At 38.4% G+C, this 17,423-nt stretch overlaps 1 protein-coding gene across 1 annotated transcript; it reads right to left on the bottom strand.

Annotated features, from left to right (window-relative positions):
* Positions 1-4,837: 4,837 nt before the first annotated feature.
* On the bottom strand, positions 4,838-15,019 carry LOC128360225 (myosin heavy chain, fast skeletal muscle-like). The gene is made up of 36 exons (XM_053320612.1): positions 15,001-15,019; positions 14,809-14,920; positions 14,629-14,721; positions 14,485-14,548; positions 14,264-14,362; positions 14,076-14,179; positions 13,844-13,982; positions 13,619-13,737; positions 13,369-13,518; positions 13,124-13,294; positions 12,745-13,039; positions 12,292-12,368; positions 12,120-12,207; positions 11,916-12,033; positions 11,687-11,810; positions 11,454-11,590; positions 11,087-11,342; positions 10,683-10,925; positions 10,387-10,563; positions 10,121-10,266; positions 9,943-10,033; positions 9,435-9,824; positions 9,158-9,284; positions 8,955-9,073; positions 7,946-8,142; positions 7,654-7,837; positions 7,401-7,566; positions 7,117-7,241; positions 6,673-6,981; positions 6,389-6,592; positions 6,181-6,306; positions 5,937-6,107; positions 5,699-5,803; positions 5,511-5,606; positions 5,251-5,382; positions 4,838-4,968 (listed from the first exon to the last, which is right to left on the bottom strand). Exons 2-36 carry the CDS (start codon positions 14,812-14,814, stop codon positions 4,951-4,953), a joined length of 5,166 nt encoding a protein of 1,721 aa, XP_053176587.1. The 5' UTR covers positions 14,815-14,920; positions 15,001-15,019; the 3' UTR covers positions 4,838-4,950.
* Between the last annotated feature and the right edge of the window lie 2,404 nt (positions 15,020-17,423).

The following is a 17,423-nucleotide window of genomic DNA, read 5'->3' as shown; positions in this document are numbered from 1 at the left end:
TAAGTCATACAGTAACAGAATTTGAATCTCTACCTCATGACAGATATTAATATTCACAGTGTTTGTGAAACTGCTCATTACTTTGAGGTAATCACAGGTTGCTGTCTTGTTATGTAAAACTGTCTTCAAGATTGTGTCTTTGCTGTTCAGTCATGAAGTTCAGGAGGCCTGCTCTGTGAGGCATATGTTTCCACCCATCATACAATTTGACATGTTCCTTTTGTTATGCGGTGCTTGGATTGTGAAACATTAAAGTTTTCAAATGTCCATACAAGATACACACCCTAATAAAAGATATGCTTCATTTGCTGAAAGTTTATTGACAACTGCATTTCAACATAAATTTATACAGTGACATTTCATTCAAATATAAGAATAGTTGATCAGATCTGTTTATATGTTTAGGAGATGACATAATAATCACCAACTAATTTTAGATATACACATATTAACCACATTTTGTTACAAGACCAGGAAGGAATATTTCCTCAATGGTACAATAAGCAATAACTAAATATCAAAAGAGAAAAAAGGTTTCACTGTTTGGTATTAACAGTCTGTAAGAGCTATATTTGAAATGCAGCATACAGGTCAAGATATTGTGACCTGTTTGATTTATAATTGATTATGACTGTCCTTGTAGGCTGGTCTTTTTACAATACACCCGAGATTTACAATTTTTTTCAACAACATTTAACATGTGATGTGATATTTCATTGCCAGCACTTATTTTGATGTGTCATTTTTCCATAATGAATAGAAAGAGGGATACCATATACAACTCACAAACTGGAGATTTCCATTAGTTCAAACATAGTTTAAACATAATACCCTTTATGGTGAAATTCATGGTCCATAACATTTTCTACCCTTCCTGTATGTGTAGGCTACATGCCGTCTTTTGATCCAGTAGAGCAGGTTGTGATCATTAAACTTCAGCTCGTATGTAAGCACGCAAGAACAAGTACAGCTCAATGGCTTCCTCTGGAGACGTGGGTGGATGAAGACTGTTTTCTGCCATGACATAGCAGCAAATGTCAAACACTGTGCCATCACAGGGATATGGTCCTCTCTGAAGGCATTCCTCTCTGCAGACTTCTATCTTTTGTTGGGATACCTCTTTCAGGTGCTCTCTGGCACCAAAAAGTTGGGGAAGGGTGTACATCATCACTGGGCGCCCACCTGGAGACACAGCATTTCTGCATGGGCGAATTCTGTGAGTGTTCCAGAGATGAACCACTTCCTGCAGTTCTCTCTAAAGATCAATAAAAATATGAGAAAATCAGTTCACACATGATCATTAAACTGCCCAGTAATGTAGTTAAACATCTGCAATAATAAATTGTGTTACACAATTAAAAACTTCGAAATACTGACAGTGGACATTTTATTTAGGATAGGCTACTTTTCATACTGTAAGTAGCCTACTTCTGATAATAGCTACTGTCCTTTTATTTTAGTACGGTTTTGAATAAGCTTATACAGCCTACATAGAGTAGGCTAAGCTGTTTTTCCACTAATATCAGTGGGCCTATATGACATTAGTACTGTACCAGTCTAACCTTCAGGGTGCTTTCTGCTAAGCAGACAGGTGTTACAGTAGGTATAATTCTGACATACTGTATTGCAGCGCTCACCTCTATTATTTCAAGACATGTGAACTGAATGAGACTTTTGTCCAGGAAGTCACCAGAAAAGGAGTCTGTGTCTTTTAAATCCTGGAACAGGTTCATCCAGAACTGTGCGTGTTGCTTCCTTAAAAAACCCCACCAATTTTCTATTCTTTGGTTGTGATTGCTCGATCCATACAGGTAACATCTGTGCGAAAGGCTGTCCAGATGATCGTGCCTCAAGAACATCTGCATTTGTTCGATGTAACAGTTCTCGGTTCCGAGATCGGAACGAATTCGGGAAGCAGTTCCATTCCGTGATGAGACCTCATCAATAAAGTAGTGCGTGATTATCCTGGGATCACTGTTTGTAGAATAGGCGTGTAGCCATATGACCATTCGTGAAAACCCATCAATTGCACCATTAATGCAGATCCCATACGGTTTGAGTTTGTCATAGGAGTCTACATGCCACAGGAAGTTTGGGCCTGGATTCTTGTACATACGCCGCCGAAGGCGATTTCGGCGCCTCAGCTGCACACCGCGTGGATCCAATATTTTCAGCAGACCCCTGATTGTCTCTTGAGTCACGACGTCGCCAGCCTGAATGCATTTTAAATGCATCATCTTGTATCCATGGAGCATACCATACGTGTCCAGCTGGTCCTGGATAAACATCGCTACGTCCAGGAGGTCTGAGTGGGCTTTCCTTCTGAACAACCGCAAAGTCCTCAGGTGCCTGTGCAAAGTTGACAAACTAATAGTAATACCATCTATATGACTTAGCGACAGGACAATCTCCCAGTGTCTTAAACCCAGATCAAAGTAGAACTTGATTAAAGTAAACAAGCAGGTCATGTCTGCTGCCATTAAATCGACCTCTCAATTAAAGGAGTGAATGTGTCCAATGTTTTGAATGCCAAGGGGAAAAAAATTACTCAGAAAAACAGAGGGGGGAAATTACTCAGAAAAACAGAGGGGGGAAATTACTCAGAAAAACAGAGGGGGGAAATTACTCAGAAAAACAGGGGAAAAAATTACTCAGAAAAACAGGAAAAAATTACTCAGAAAAACTGATCCAAAAAAATTACTCAGAAAAACTGATCCAAAAAAATTACTCAGAAAAACTGATCCAAAAAAATTACTCAGAAAAACTGATCCAAAAAAATTACTCAGAAAAACAAGGGGAAAAAATTACTCAGAAAAACAGGGGGGAAAAACATTACTCAGAAAAACAGGAAAAAATTACTCAAAAAACTGATCCAAAAAAATTACTCAGAAAAACAGGAAAAAAATACTCAGAAAAACCAGAAAAAAATTACTCAGAAAAACTGATCCAAAAAAAATTACTCAGAAAAACAGGAAAAAAATTACTCAAAAAAACTGATCCAAAAAAATTACTCAGAAAAACTGATCCAAAAAAAATTACTCAGAAAAACAGGAAAAAATTACTCAGAAAAACTGATCAAAAAAAAAAATACTCAGAAAAACAGAAATAATTACTCAGAAAAACTCATCCCTCAAAAAAATTACTCAGAAAAACAGAAAAAATTACTCAGAAAAACAGGATCTGTATTTTTTTTTATTGAATGAATGCAATAAGCTTCCGTAAGATTTAACATTTAAATGTAACATTTAGATTTAGATTTAGATTTAACATTTAGATTTAGATTTAACATTTAGATTTACATTTAACATTTAGATTTACATTTAGATTTAGCATTTAAATTTAACATTTAACATTTGGATTTAAATATTTAAAATATCTCTAAGTTGACAAATATTGTTGTAAATGTGCAAAAAACTGACTCTCAAAAATTCACACCAGTTTTTTAAACATTGTTTTAAGCTAAATGTGACAAAATGTTGCTGTTATTTTCAGCGTGAGCCGCTTTGCAAACGGCACCCCATACAGTCACCCAGTGGCGTTTTATGTGTAAAAAATTTGTGGAGCACCTACACATTTAATGCTTTATAAGAGTCATACCCAAGCAGCCTATTCTAGATATCAAGAAGGATATTTGTCACATATCGAGAGAGAGAGAGGGAGAGAGAAAGAGAAAGAGAGAGAGGGGAGGGAGGGAGGGAGAGAGAGAGAGAGAGAGAGAGAGAGAGAGGAGTTATACTGTAATAACCATAACGGTTATTTCTTTTATTGTATTTTACAGCATTGTCAAAAAAAACTCTTGTTAAAGAAAAATACAGTTATGAAATTGAAACAATCCTTTGTATTTTTTCCACATCACATTGCTGTAGATTCTAGTGAAACAATCATCATTACTGTCTTATATAGAGGATTTTATAGCTTATAGAATTTGAATTTGATTTAGTGTTTGCGAGAGACTTGAAACTTGACTTGGACTATTAACCAGAGACTTGAGACTTGACTTGGACTTGACCCTCAAAGACTTGAGACTTGACTCGGACTCTCACTCAAAGACTTGAGACTTGACTTGGACTTGCAAAAAATGTGAACATGTGAACACCTCTGCGCAGAATAAACCGTCAAAGAAAAATCCAAACAAGCTTCCTATTGTAAATTTACAACTACAAATTATGTCATACCTTCGCTGTTTTTATGGTTAAAAGTTGTGTCTGGTCGCATAATATTCCTAGTAACAGCTACACCAATGTCTCTGGATCATTTTGAGCCGATTCAAGCCAGTTTCCATTTATTTACATGGCATGGGGGATGAATTGCTGCCTCGTTGTCCTCAATGCAAACACACGGTCTTCTTTGTCTCCATCTAGTGGTTGAACTGTGCTATTGTGACAGATTAAAATTTAATATTTACTTTATGCTGCGTTCAATCCTCATTTAGTCTGACCCAGTAACGTATATGCTGACACTTTCACCTCTACAGGTATCTCACAAGTGTTACCTTTACTATGATACCAATATTATTCATATAGACCTTGTAGTTACAGAGATATACTATATTAATGTTGGGTCATGTCATTTTCAAGCAGGACCCTGAACGAGAGGCCTAGGGAGGAAGAGGTTTTAAAAGGAACAGTTATGTCTATATAGTGTAGCATAGAACTATTATAAGTGACTGTTTGAAATAAAAAATGAATAAATTAAAAAGAATATCCTTGGAGAATGTGATGCCATGTGCATAAACACAGCCCACATGATCAAGGAAATAAAAAACAAAAAGCCAAAAATGTCCTTAGTGAGGCACAAGGGTTGAAGAGAAACTAGAGAGTAAATAATACAGAGTAAATATTGTTACATTTTGAGGAAAAATGTTTATTGAATAAACACAGTGTAAGAAGACAATTAAACAGCTAGTTCATATTTTATGAACTTTGTCCAAAGGCTCCGAAAGGATGTCTCTTATTCAGCATGTTCAGCCTAGAAAGAAAACAAGAAAGAAGATTCAGTAGTCAGCAGTATCTATTCTTCAAATAAAAAGTAAATTAAAATGGAATGAAAATATGTGGCTTGTAAAAAATGTAAATACCCCATTAAACTAATTAAACATTAATCTTTTTTTAAGTATATTTTTTCTGGCTTTTTTGCCTTTAATGGACAGGTTAGTAGAGATAGACAGGAAACAGGAGGCAGAGAGAGGGGGAATGACATGCAGGATAACCCCCCCATATTAATCTTTGTAAACTATTATCACACGGTTACCTTTCCATGATCACGGCTTTTGGCTCTCAGCTTGTTGACCTGGGATTCAGCAATGTCAGCACGCTCCTGAGCTTCCTCCATCTCATGCTGGACCTTCCTGTACCTGGACAAGTGAGTATTGGCTTGCTCCTCCTGCAAAGGGTTTGGAGTTGAAGTATGTTGTATTTTTTAATTTTACATCATATAAGTATGTTTTCTTTCTGTAATTTTTGATTGATGTGACATTCCTGATTAAAAAAACGACAACAAATGTGACTCACAGCCTCCTCTGCCTGTCTCTTGTAAGCCTTGACTTTGAGCTGCAGCTTATCCACCAGATCCTGAAGTCTGTGCACATTCTTCTTGTCCTCCTCAGTCTATACAAAAGAAGCAATGTTACTGCGCTATATAGAGAGAACATTTCAAAACCAAGAAATCATGATAGTTTTTTAGTTAAATCCGAACTTACCTGGTAGGTCAGCTCCTTCACTCTCCTCTCATATTTGCGGACTCCCTTAACAGCATCAACTCCACGTCTCTGCTCAGCTTCAACCTCAGTTTCCAGTTCACGAACCTGTAATGTGATGATGCATAGTATATCAAAACCTTGTAAAGGAATTTTTGCAGTGAGAAAAGTGAATTAATTCTACATATTGAAAGTATGAAAGTGTGATTAACACCATGAAGCAGATGTATTAAGAGCATACCCTTGACTCCAGTTTCTGGAGCTGCTTCTTGCCACCCTTCATAGCCAGGTTCTCAGCCTCATCCAGACGGTGCTGCAGGTCCTTGACTGTGACTTCCAAGTTCTTCTTCATCCTCTCCAGGTGAGCACTGGTGTCTTGCTCCTTCTTTAGCTCCTCAGCCATCATGGCAGCCTGAAATGATGGGCATCATGCATAAACAAGTGTGTTGTCAAGTGAAGTAGAATTTTATAAAAAGAAGACTCACATCAGTGATAGCCTTTTTGGCTTTCTCCTCAGCATTTCTTGATTCCTGAATTGAATCGTCCACTTCACCCTGAACCTGTACAAGGTCAGACTCCAGCTTCTTCTTGGTGTTCAACAGGCTGGTGTTCTGAAAATTAAAAAAAAATTATGTTATGTATACAAAAGCTGGTATGTATACTATATTTTCTTGTTAATTATTGAATATAAACCTGAGAGTGAAGCAGTCCAACACGCTCACTAGCATCAACCAACTCCTGCTCAGCCACTTTGCGTCCCCTCTCTGTCTGCTCAAGAGCAGCTCTGAGCTCCTCAATCTCAGCCACCATTAGGCCATTTCTGCGCTCCACCATGGCAACCTGCTCCTTCATGTCTTCCTGTCCTCTGACAGCATCATCAAGGTGCAGTTGGGCATCCTGATAACACGTGCAAGGGTAAAGACTTAACTTTCTTTGCTCTGTAAGATTTGTTTATTCATTGATCAGACAAAGCTCACCTTGAGCTGTCCCTGGACATTCCTCAGTTGTTTCTGGGACTCCGCAGCCTGCCTATTAGCATGACTCAGCTGAATCTCCATCTCATTCAGATCTCCCTCCATCTTCTTCTTGACTCTCAGGGCATCATTCCTGCTCCTGACCTCAGAATCGAGAGTGCTCTGCATGGAGTCAATGACCCTCTGGCTGTTCCTCTTGATCTGCTCCATCTCCTCATCCTTTTCTGCCAGCTTCCTGTCTACTTCACCTTTGATCTGGTTAAGTTCAAGCTGAACACGGAGAATCTTGGCTTCCTCATGCTCCAGTGTACCCTTAAAGAAAAAGTTGAACATACACTTAAAGGTTATTTTCTCAAAAAAATCAAGAAAAATTTCAAATGAACACTATTAACTCTTTTGTATTTTATCACACAAGTGAGTTTTTTGTACTGTAAATTATATTTTTACCTCTGCTTCCTCCAGTGCTGACTGAATTTCAGTTTTCTCAGTCTCCACGGTCTTCTTGGATTTCTCTAGCTCATGGATGCTCTTTCCACTCTCACCAATCTGTTCAGTCAGGTCTGAGATCTCCTCTGCAGCATATTAAAAGCCAAAATCCATTGCAATTAGGTATATACACATTTTTCCACCACAAACTTTGATGACCTACAGCTACAGAAGTCAAGGAAGAAGCTGTAAAATCACTACAATGAGGAATTAATATAACTTTAAATATTGTGGGATTGACTTACGCTGCAGGTTCTTGTTCTCTCTCTTCATGGTCTCCAGATGATCCAGAGCTTCCTCATAAGAGTTCTTCATCTTGAACAGTTCAGTGCTGAGAGAGCGAGCCTCCTTCTGGGCTCCTTCCAGCTCTGCCTGGCCCTCCTCATATTTCTGTTTCCATTCTGCAAGGACCTAGAATTATATAGATCAATAACAATGATTAATTACCAAGATCATTTTGTGTTTCATTCAAACCAGTATGGTTTGATTTCCTGTTACCTTATCAAAGTTCCTCTGCTTCTTGTCAAGGTTGGCGGCCAGAGAATTAGCTCTCTCTACATCAATCATGAGATCCTCCACCTCAGCCTGTAACCTCTGCTTGGTCTTCTCCAGAGAGGCGCACTTTGAGTTCACAGCCTCAATTGACTCCTCAGCATCCTGCAGACGCTGGGCAAGCTTTTTCCTGTTGTGAAGAATTGTTTACACTTAATTGCATGTTGATAGTAAAATATGTGGAATGTTTTCTGGAAAAGCAAGCAATTCAATTGAAGACTAATTTAAAATGACTTACTTGGACTCCTCCAGCTCCTCAGTGCGCTGGATAGCATCAGTCTCATATTTGGTTCTCCACTGAGCCACTTCACTGTTTGCCTTGGACATTCCTCGTTGCAGCTCAGCTTTAGCCTCTTGCTCCTCCTCAAACTGCTCTCTGAGCAGATCACAGTCATGGCGGGCTGATTGAACACCATGGGCCAGGGCATTCTTGGCCTGATGAAAAATTTAAGACATATTTTACTGACCAGACTAATTCTAACCCTAATCCTGTTTACAATGCCAAGGATAAAAGTATTTTGGTAAATGGTCTTCATAATGTTTATGGTCATGATAATTTTATTTATGTCACTGTGACACACACTGTGTGTGTTTCACTAAAAGAATTTGGACTTTCCAACAATATTTTTTTCTCTACCTACAACTATCATTCAACCCCTTTAACTGTCCTATGTCTGTCTCCGTAATATCTAACCCTTTAACAAAGTATTTCTTCAGTAGGTATTACTGGGCCAAAAAGAAATAAAGTTGAAAAAAAGGGTGCATTAATATTATGAGGCAAATTTTAGGTAAAAAAATAAATGAATTAACTTCAATTTACTCTCTATTGTGGTTGAGTATATGCAACACATTTTTTTAAAACAAATTGGCCCCAACTTATTTGGAAAAAAATGATTTTGTTGTTTGATGTTTTTAGAATATGTGTCATGTATCATTCTCTGCTTTCTTTTGTGGTTACACCATGGGACATTTTCAGGAGCACGAAGTCTTACTTTTGATTTAAAAAATGTTGCAAACACAAAATCTACATATTGATAAACCTGATGCATGCTTTTAAAACTATTTGAATTTCTCATCTTGCCAACCCTTATTGCCTACAATTGTCTCTCATTATTTTCTGTTCATGATTTTCTGAAGTTTTCAGATTTTCATTGTTTGCAATGATAATGACTGACAATTACTTCAAATGAAATGGAGTACCCAGTTCCACCAGTAGGCGAATAATAGGAGATACAAAGGCTTTATACCTTCACTTCCTCCTCAATGTGTCTCTTCAACTCCTCAATCTGCTGGGTGTAAGCCTGTTTGCCCCTGGTCAGCTGGGAAACAAGAGCATCTTTCTCCTCAAGCTGGCGAGAAAACTCACCTGAATGACAAAATGTTAATGAGTCATTTATCAAAATAATCATATGTGGTTTTTTTTACTAGTTTTCATCAACAGGTGACTCACCATTCTCTGTCTGCAGTCTTGCCCTCTGTGCATTAATGTCATTCAGCTGGCGCACATTCTCATCGTTTTTGGCCTTAAGCTCACTCAGCTGGTCCTCAACAGTTCTGCACATTTTTTCCAAGTTACCCTATGGAAACAAAACATTTAGAAATATTAACATGAACAAAGCAAGTGTTTTGCATTTGTCTAAGTTGGAGACTACTTCATAATTATCCTATACTGTATAATCCATATTTATAACCATTAATGACAGCCAATATTTCAGTTATAAACTTACTTTGGATTTAGCTACAGCCTCCATGTTGCTGGAGAGATCATCAATCTCCATCTTGTACTCGCTCTTCTCCTTCTCCAGCTTCTGCTTGACACGCTGGAGGTTATCAATCTGCTCTCCCAGCTCTGCAACGCTGTCGGCCTGCTTCTTGCGGAGAGCTGCTGCGGTAGCTTCATGCTGGAGGGTTGACTCTTCAAGATCACGGCGCAGCTTCTGGAACTCAGCCTCACGCTTCTTGTTCATCTCAATCTGAGCGGCTGTTGCTCCACCAGCTTCCTCAAGCCTCTCACTGATCTCCTCAAGTTCCCTGGAGAGGTCAGCCCTCTGTTTCTCCACCTTTGCCCGAGCAGCCCGTTCAGCCTCAATTTCTTCTTCCAGCTCCTCAACACGTGCCTAGGTTGGATGATCCCAATATAAAGAAGGCTTGTTAACTGAACACACTATGAGCAGTGATTTTTCAGTCACAGAGTATAACATTCATATGAGTATAACATTCATTTCAAATACTAACCTGGAGCTCCTTGATTTTCTTCTGAAGCTGAGCACCAAGAGACTGTTCATCCTCAATCTTGCTGAGCAACTGGCTGGTCTCAAACTCCTTCCTGGAATAGGAAAAAAAGATATTACTGTTGTATTGCATTATGGCAACGAATCATTGTAAGGATTAAACATAAAAACAGAAAATGTACTTCTTGATTTTCTCATCAGCTTGCTGTTTGTCATTCTCCAGATCCATTATGGATTCCTGGGCCAGTTTCAGATCTCCCTCAAGCTTCCTCTTGGCTCTCTCAAGGTCCATACGGAGCTTCTTCTCTTGCTCCAGTGATCCCTCAAGCTTTTGAGATGATATTATAACGTTGACATTAAATAATGTTTTGAATTTCTATCATGGAATGTCGATTCTCACACACAAATGAACAATACAGATATGTTATCAAAAACAATGTTTTCTCACATCGTCCACTTGTTGTTCCAGCTTAGTCTTGGCCTTGGTCAGAGTGTTGACTTTGTCTTCCTCTGCCTGGAGATCATCCAGTGTTTGTTGGTGAGCCTCTTGGAGGGCTTTCTTCTCCTTGGTCAACTTGGCAAGAGACTCATCTTGAGATGCCATCTCCTCTGTCAAGTTTTTCACCTGAAAATGTCGGGAAAGGGGCATTATTTCCATCACTTTATACCCATATGTTTGAAAGCTAACATCAAATACATTGCCTTATAAAAAATAAATAAATACAGGATTAAAATGATTCCAACCTTGTTTTCTGTGGCATGTTTCTCCTTCTCCACTTTAGCCAAGGTGAGCTCCAAGTCATCAATATCTTTCTTCAGCTCAGAGCATTCATCCTCCAGCTTCCTCTTCTTGCCAGTCAGCTCAGCATTGATTTCCTCTTCATCTTCCAGTCTCTCGGTTGTCTCTTTGAGTTTGGCCTCAAGTTGGATCTTGCTCTTAATCAGGCCTTCACACCTTTCCTCAGCATCTGAGAGGTTCTCAACTTCCTACAGTATATTTTAACATACAGTAAATTAATGGACAATGTATTCTCTACATGTACATAAATAGTTTAAGGGTTAATAAAAATGTGAAAATGTTAACTACAATATTCAATTAATGGAGTGTGGATATGACAGAGTCACTCTTGCTTTCGTATCCTACTTACCGCAGACACTTGCAATTGCAGGTCATTCTTTTCCTGCAGCAGGGAAACCATCTTCTCCTCCAGCTCCTTCTTCTTGGCTAGAGCAGTAGCCAGGTCTGTCTGCATCTTCCCATAGTTCTCCTTCATTGCAGACAGCTCCTTCTCAGTCTCAGCACTCTTCAGAAGAGGCTTGATCTTGAAGTACAGATTCATCCATGGCCAGTTTTTCACATTCATGAATGAACGGATATTGTACTGAATGGAGAAGATAGCTTCCCTGGAAAATTAATACGAATAAAGTGTAACTTTTCTGTAATGCTATTTCATTAAAAACGAAAAAAAAACTGTTATGAATTGAACAGTTCAGTGTACTGTATGATAATCCTACCTCCTCTCCATCATCTTTACAAACTCTTTCCTCATGAGGTATCCTCTGCTGAGAGCTTGAGTCATGGTCACCAGAATAAACAGTTTTTCATCTCTCATCTCCTCCAGAGCACCCAGCAGACCAGCTTTGAAGAACACCTGTGTGGTTGTTTGAAGGGACTCAGTAATCAGCATTCTCTGATACAAAAGAATGTATGTACATACCATATATTGACATTGTTCATAGAGATTAACCTTTGTGTGTCCAAACATGTATTGAGTGTGATCCACGTCAATAGAGCCTAGCAGCTTCTCACTAGCTTTCTTGTTGTCAATGAACTGTCCCTCAGGGATGACGCTGGCATTCAATACTTTGTATCTACAAGAAAATATTGTATTGTTACTTACAATGGCCCCACATCTTGGTGGGCTGTTTTTAACTCAACTGAAATCAACTTGATTTGCTTATATTAAATGAAATCACCTTTGCTTGAAGTCACCATAGAGGATTCTGCTGGGGAAGCCCTTTCTGCAGATTCTGATGCCTTCCAGCACACCGTTACACCTCAGCTGATGGATGACCAAGAAGTTCTCCATAAGACCTGAAAGTTCCAAAATCATATTCAAAATGTTTGTTTTCATCAATGTGTCACATTCAGTGTGCAAGATTAGGCCAGGTGCTTCATACCTGGGGTCTTTGATTCATTAGGAATGAGGCAACGGACAAAATGAGGGTGAGTGCTCCTCAAGTTGGTCATCAGCTTGCCCAAGTTCTCCTGTGGATCAGCAACATAAGAAAAATGGTCAACAGTATTTCAAAATTATGGTTTTAATAGTTTAAAATATGAAACAATACGTACCCTGAAAAGAGCAGACACAGTCTGGAAGGAACCACCCTTCTTCTTCTTTCCACCCTTGCCACCACCAGCAGCAGGCTCTGTTTTCACAAACAGAAAACTGTCAATTAATTCTGCGTGATTATATGTGCATGTGCGTGATTATACATGCATGTATATATTAATACAGAATAGTCAGCAGCTATATTCAAGGCCAAGTGTAACAGACACATGGTTTCTTACTCCTCACTACAAACATAGTGAATGTCGTATAACATCATAAATTGCAACTGATTAAGCTGCTAATAGCTAATGTAAATCTCATTGTTGATCACTTTCTTGTACAGGCAGTAATAGAAAACAGTTTTTTAAATTGTGGTTAAAAAAATGTAACCTGTTTTTGATAGAACATATCAGCTGTACTGTTACTCAGAGTTCCTGATCACTCTACTCAATCTTATTTCGCACCTTCTGCACCATGTTTTGCATACAGGAAGCACAGAAGTTTGTTGGAGGCCTTCTGGTAGAGCTGAATAACTGAGTCATTCAGGGGATCCTTGTTCTTTTCCAACCAGCCAGTGATATTGTAGTCAACTGTACCAGCATAGTGAACCAGGGAGAAGTGAGCCTCAGGCACACCCTTTTTAGGCTTTGGCTTCTCAAAGGCCTTGGTCTTGCCAAGATGCTGATCATGCAACTTGTTCTTGAAAGAAGTGTCAGAGGCCTTGGGGAACATGCACTCCTCTTCAAGGATGGAGAAGATGCCCATTGGCTGAGAAAAAAAATCACATCGAAGGTTTAACAGTGGAAGCAAACATGATTAAAAAAAATCACTTTGACTTGATTGACTACTGACCTTCTCAATAAGCTCAATGCAGGCAGCCAAGTCCATACCAAAGTCAATGAACTCCCAGACAATGCCTTCTTTCTTGTACTCCTCTTGCTCCAGGACAAACATGTGGTGGTTGAAGAACTGTTGCAGTTTCTCATTGGTGAAGTTGATGCAGAGTTGCTCCAGGCTGTTGAACTGTAATTATGGTGACATAATGAGTCATAGAAAAACATTTTTGACATGACTCAAATATTCTTCAGATCACTCACATCGAAGATCTCAAATCCTGCGATATCCAACACTCCAATGAAGTACTGTCTTGCCTGCTTTGTGTCCAGCATCTCATTGATACGGATGACCATCCACAAGAACATTTTCTCATAGATAGACTTGCACAGAGCACTGACAGAATTGTGGACCTAGAAATAAAGATTTTAGAATGATCACAATCATATTTTCTTGTTAAAATGGAAATATTGCCACTTTATATGTTCATATATTGGACTTTCTTTATCTTACCTGTGGCACAGTCTGACCTTTGGTTACCATCTCATTTCCGACCTTGACTCTTGGGTAGCACAGAGCTTTCAACATATCCGCTGAGTTCAGGCCCAGGAGGTAGGCGATTTTATCAGCCACTGATGGAAAACCAAACTGTTAACCATCTGTGAACTGGGATATGTTTACAAATATATGTTATTAATCAATGGGAGATTTTCTATAAGATATCATTATCCGAGTTACCCTCAGTGCCATCAGGTTCAGCCTGCTCCTCACGCTGCTTCTGCTTGAATTTCATGTTGCCATGATGCATCACAGCACCAGTCAGCTTGTAGATGCCCTGCTTCTCCTCACCGGTGAAGCCCAAAATGTCAATAGCAGTCTATATTGAACATGAAGAAGAGTTATTGGTATTTGAAAAACTTCCCGGTTGCATTAAGCATACAAGATATACTTAACTAAAATGTTTTCTTACATCTGTTGCAATGAACTCCTCCACATCATCAATGCTCTTCACAGTGATTTCACCCTGACTGACCATTGGGAAGTCATAGGGGTTGGTGGTGATCAGAAGACCCTCTATAGGAGCACAGTAAAAATACACATCATGGCTTGGTCTTTTTCTCTGGCATTATTTAAGTTTCAGTGTACAAAGTAACATACCCAGGAGCGCAGGTTGGTGGCCAGTCATCAGCTGATAGAAGATGTGGTAGCTCCTTTCAGCAGACAACTGGAAGGTTACACGGGACTTCTCCAGCAGATCTAAGAAAAACAAATTTAACCAGACACTGTATGATCACTCTATAACAGTTTAAAACTGTTACTTTATCAAAACGATATGACACTCCAGATTAATCTTGATTCACATCATGGTTGAAACTTACAAGTTTCAATATCAGCTGAAGCCAGCTTCCCAGAAGAGCCAAAGTGGATTCTGATGAATTTACCCTAGGAAGCCAGATCATTGATAACATCAGCTTTTGTAATTTAGCAACAATATGTCTTGAGATGTTCCCAGGATTACTTACAAAACGAGAGGAGTTGTCATTCCTCACAGTCTTGGCATTACCATAGGACTCCAGCAGAGGGTTGGCTGCAACAATTTGGTCCTCAAGGGAGCCCTGCAAGAGAGGATTTGAGTTACATGAGCTAAACATTCATATTAACTTTCCTCTGACAAACAATTTTATATTAAACAACCAATTTACCTGCATCTTTCCAGGAGTTGGCTCAGCCTTCTTGGCTCCAATAGCTGCAATTGTTGCAAAGTACTGGATGACACGTTTGGTGTTGACAGTCTTTCCTGCACCGGATTCTCCACTGGGGTATAAGAGACACATGTCAAGATACTGCTTTATTATCATCATATGATTTAGAATTACAGTTTCTGTTATACTTACGTGATCAGGATAGACTGGTTTTCACGATCTGAAATACAAACATAGACATTTCACATGAATTTCTTTTTTGTAATTCCCTCAATAAATGTATGTGTAAGCTTAATTCTACATGATTTAACACTGCTAACTTTCATTTTACCTGTGTGCATGAACTGATAGGCATTATCAGAGATGGAGAAGATGTGAGGTGGTGCCTCAATCCTCTTCTTGCCTCTGTATCCTCCAACAACTACAGCATCATACACAGGAAGCCACTTGTAGGGATTCACAACAACACAAAACAGCCCAGAATAGGTCTGTAATAGAACAAATAGAAAATAAACACAGTATTAACATTTAGATTCTCAGATATAAATACTCATTGCATTAGTTAAGTGGAAACTTACGTAGATCATCCATGATGCAAAACGCTCTTTGAGGTTATACAACACAGTAGGCTCGTTGAGGTGGGTCATCATGACCATGTCCTCAATTTTATCATACTTTGGAGGGTTCCTGGGAAAGATTTCATCTTCTTTTACAGTCAGTGTCTGGAAAAAGAGAAACAGTAAAAGTGGTTTTCCTAAGATGTCTTTTTCAAATTTAGAGTTCATCAGATGGATGTCCTTGTCAACCACTGTGTTAGTATGAACTTAAAGCCACTACAAAACACCCACATAGAAAAGTGTCTTCATTGGAAATACACCTACCTCTTTTCCATCCAGAGTCTCAATGGTGGCTTTGCCACCTTCTCTCTTCACAAGTGTACCCTTAAGATACATTTCTTCCTTATGCACCACAAAGAAGGAAGTTTTGGCATCAAAAGGAGCGGCTTGAGCCTCAATCCTTTCCTTCTCTGGCTTCCGGAGGTAGATGGCCGCCGGGCCATAGCACTCCATCTCTGCGTCTGTGCTCATGGTGGCACCTTAGTGGAGACTGAAAAGATCACAGAAATATCAGCATAATGTAGAAATAAAAAATCTTGTATCCATCTAACGTTGGAGATTTGACATGTTTTACCTCAACTGACTCCAAAAGAAGATGACTGGTACAGTATGTGATGGAGTGTCAAGATGCTATGAAGAAGATGGGGAAACATGAGTACAATATTTTTTTTCAGTTAGTTTTTCTCATTTTAAATCTTACCTGCAGAATGTCAGTTTGAGAGCAATCAAGTGCGAAGGTCGTAAATTTATTCACTTAACTTAACTTAAGTGCCAGCTGTACTCAGTTCAATCATCAATTTTCAAAAACTGACTTCCACAACCAGAGAAATAGTGCTCCTCTTAATGGTCACTTAGTATACAGTATGTGTTGAGACAGGGTATGTACTGAATATAACTAAGTGTGTGAGTATTTCAAGAAATTTCTTTGAAATAATGTTGATATGCCATGAAATTCCATCTGAATGTCGCCTGAAACAAAGATGAATCAAACAAAATAATATGGACAAAATACATTTGTAATTACTTTAACTTTACTGACTGATCAAAAGGAGTTAAAACTGAGATCATAGTCGATACACTCACCTATGTTGGGTGCCTACCAGTTCAGGAGAAGTCCAGGGCTGCTGCTTTTATAGAGGGTGAGAAGGCTTGGTCAGCTGCAGTCTCTGACTCAATTTGGTCATGGCCTTATCCTGTTACTTATTTTGTAGCAGTGATGTTTATGCAGCTGGTAAACAATTTTATTTGTAACTATAATTTTAAAACTATATAATGCATTACAATTTGATCACAAATGTGAATGTGACATTCACAATGTGGTTCTAAGAATATTGAATAAAATGTAATATAAAACTGTTGTTGAGTGAGAAAGTGGAATATTTACAGTAGAATGGACTACATTACTAATAAATTCTATATACATTATACTGAAGACAAATACCTTACTCACTACTAAAATCATTTTAATTTACTTTCAACATGCTTGCTTTCAATGTTGACTGTGAACACATTCTCTTAAAAAACAAAAGAGAAATTATATATAGGTATATACATGCACAGATACTCCAGTAAGACAAACAAACTAAATCAAGGTCTACCTCAGTAATCATAAATATAAAAGTATTTAGAGTGAAAGAAGGAGGAGCATATACATTTCTGCCCTAAATTAATCATCAGTGACTCATAAAGTTGCTATTATAAATGTAGGTCCACTACTGCCTCCAAGTACAGTCATGGGGTGATGGCCAAATTTTATCATTCATCAAATAGTGCAGAAAATGGTTTGTGTACAATTCCAACAAATATAGTGCTTGATTTAAAGGGCATGGAAGTTGAATCGTGTAGTTAACATCAACAGTATTTTTCTGTTACATAAACAAACAACTTTGAGGGTTGAATTTGGAAATTCTATTATTTTAACCTTTAATATAAACTATATATATGTATCAGGGGAAATTATTTCCAATTCTTCATAATGCTTGACAACATTAATGCAAT

This window comes from Scomber japonicus, chromosome 6 (assembly GCF_027409825.1).
Source record: "Scomber japonicus isolate fScoJap1 chromosome 6, fScoJap1.pri, whole genome shotgun sequence".
NCBI lineage: Eukaryota > Metazoa > Chordata > Actinopteri > Scombriformes > Scombridae > Scomber > Scomber japonicus.
The sequence above is the reverse complement of the archived record's forward strand: the minus strand, read 5'-3'. Positions and strand labels throughout refer to the sequence as shown.

Excerpts from the sequence above, each read along its gene's own strand:
- LOC128360225 (XM_053320612.1), bottom strand. Across the intron at positions 11,591-11,686 it reads ACATGTTTGGACACACAAAG|GTGTTCTTCAAAGCTGGTCT; the intron begins GTTAATCTCTAT and ends ACAACCACACAG. Across the intron at positions 10,926-11,086 it reads TGCAATTGCAAGTGTCTGCG|GAAGTTGAGAACCTCTCAGA; the intron begins GTAAGTAGGATA and ends AATATACTGTAG.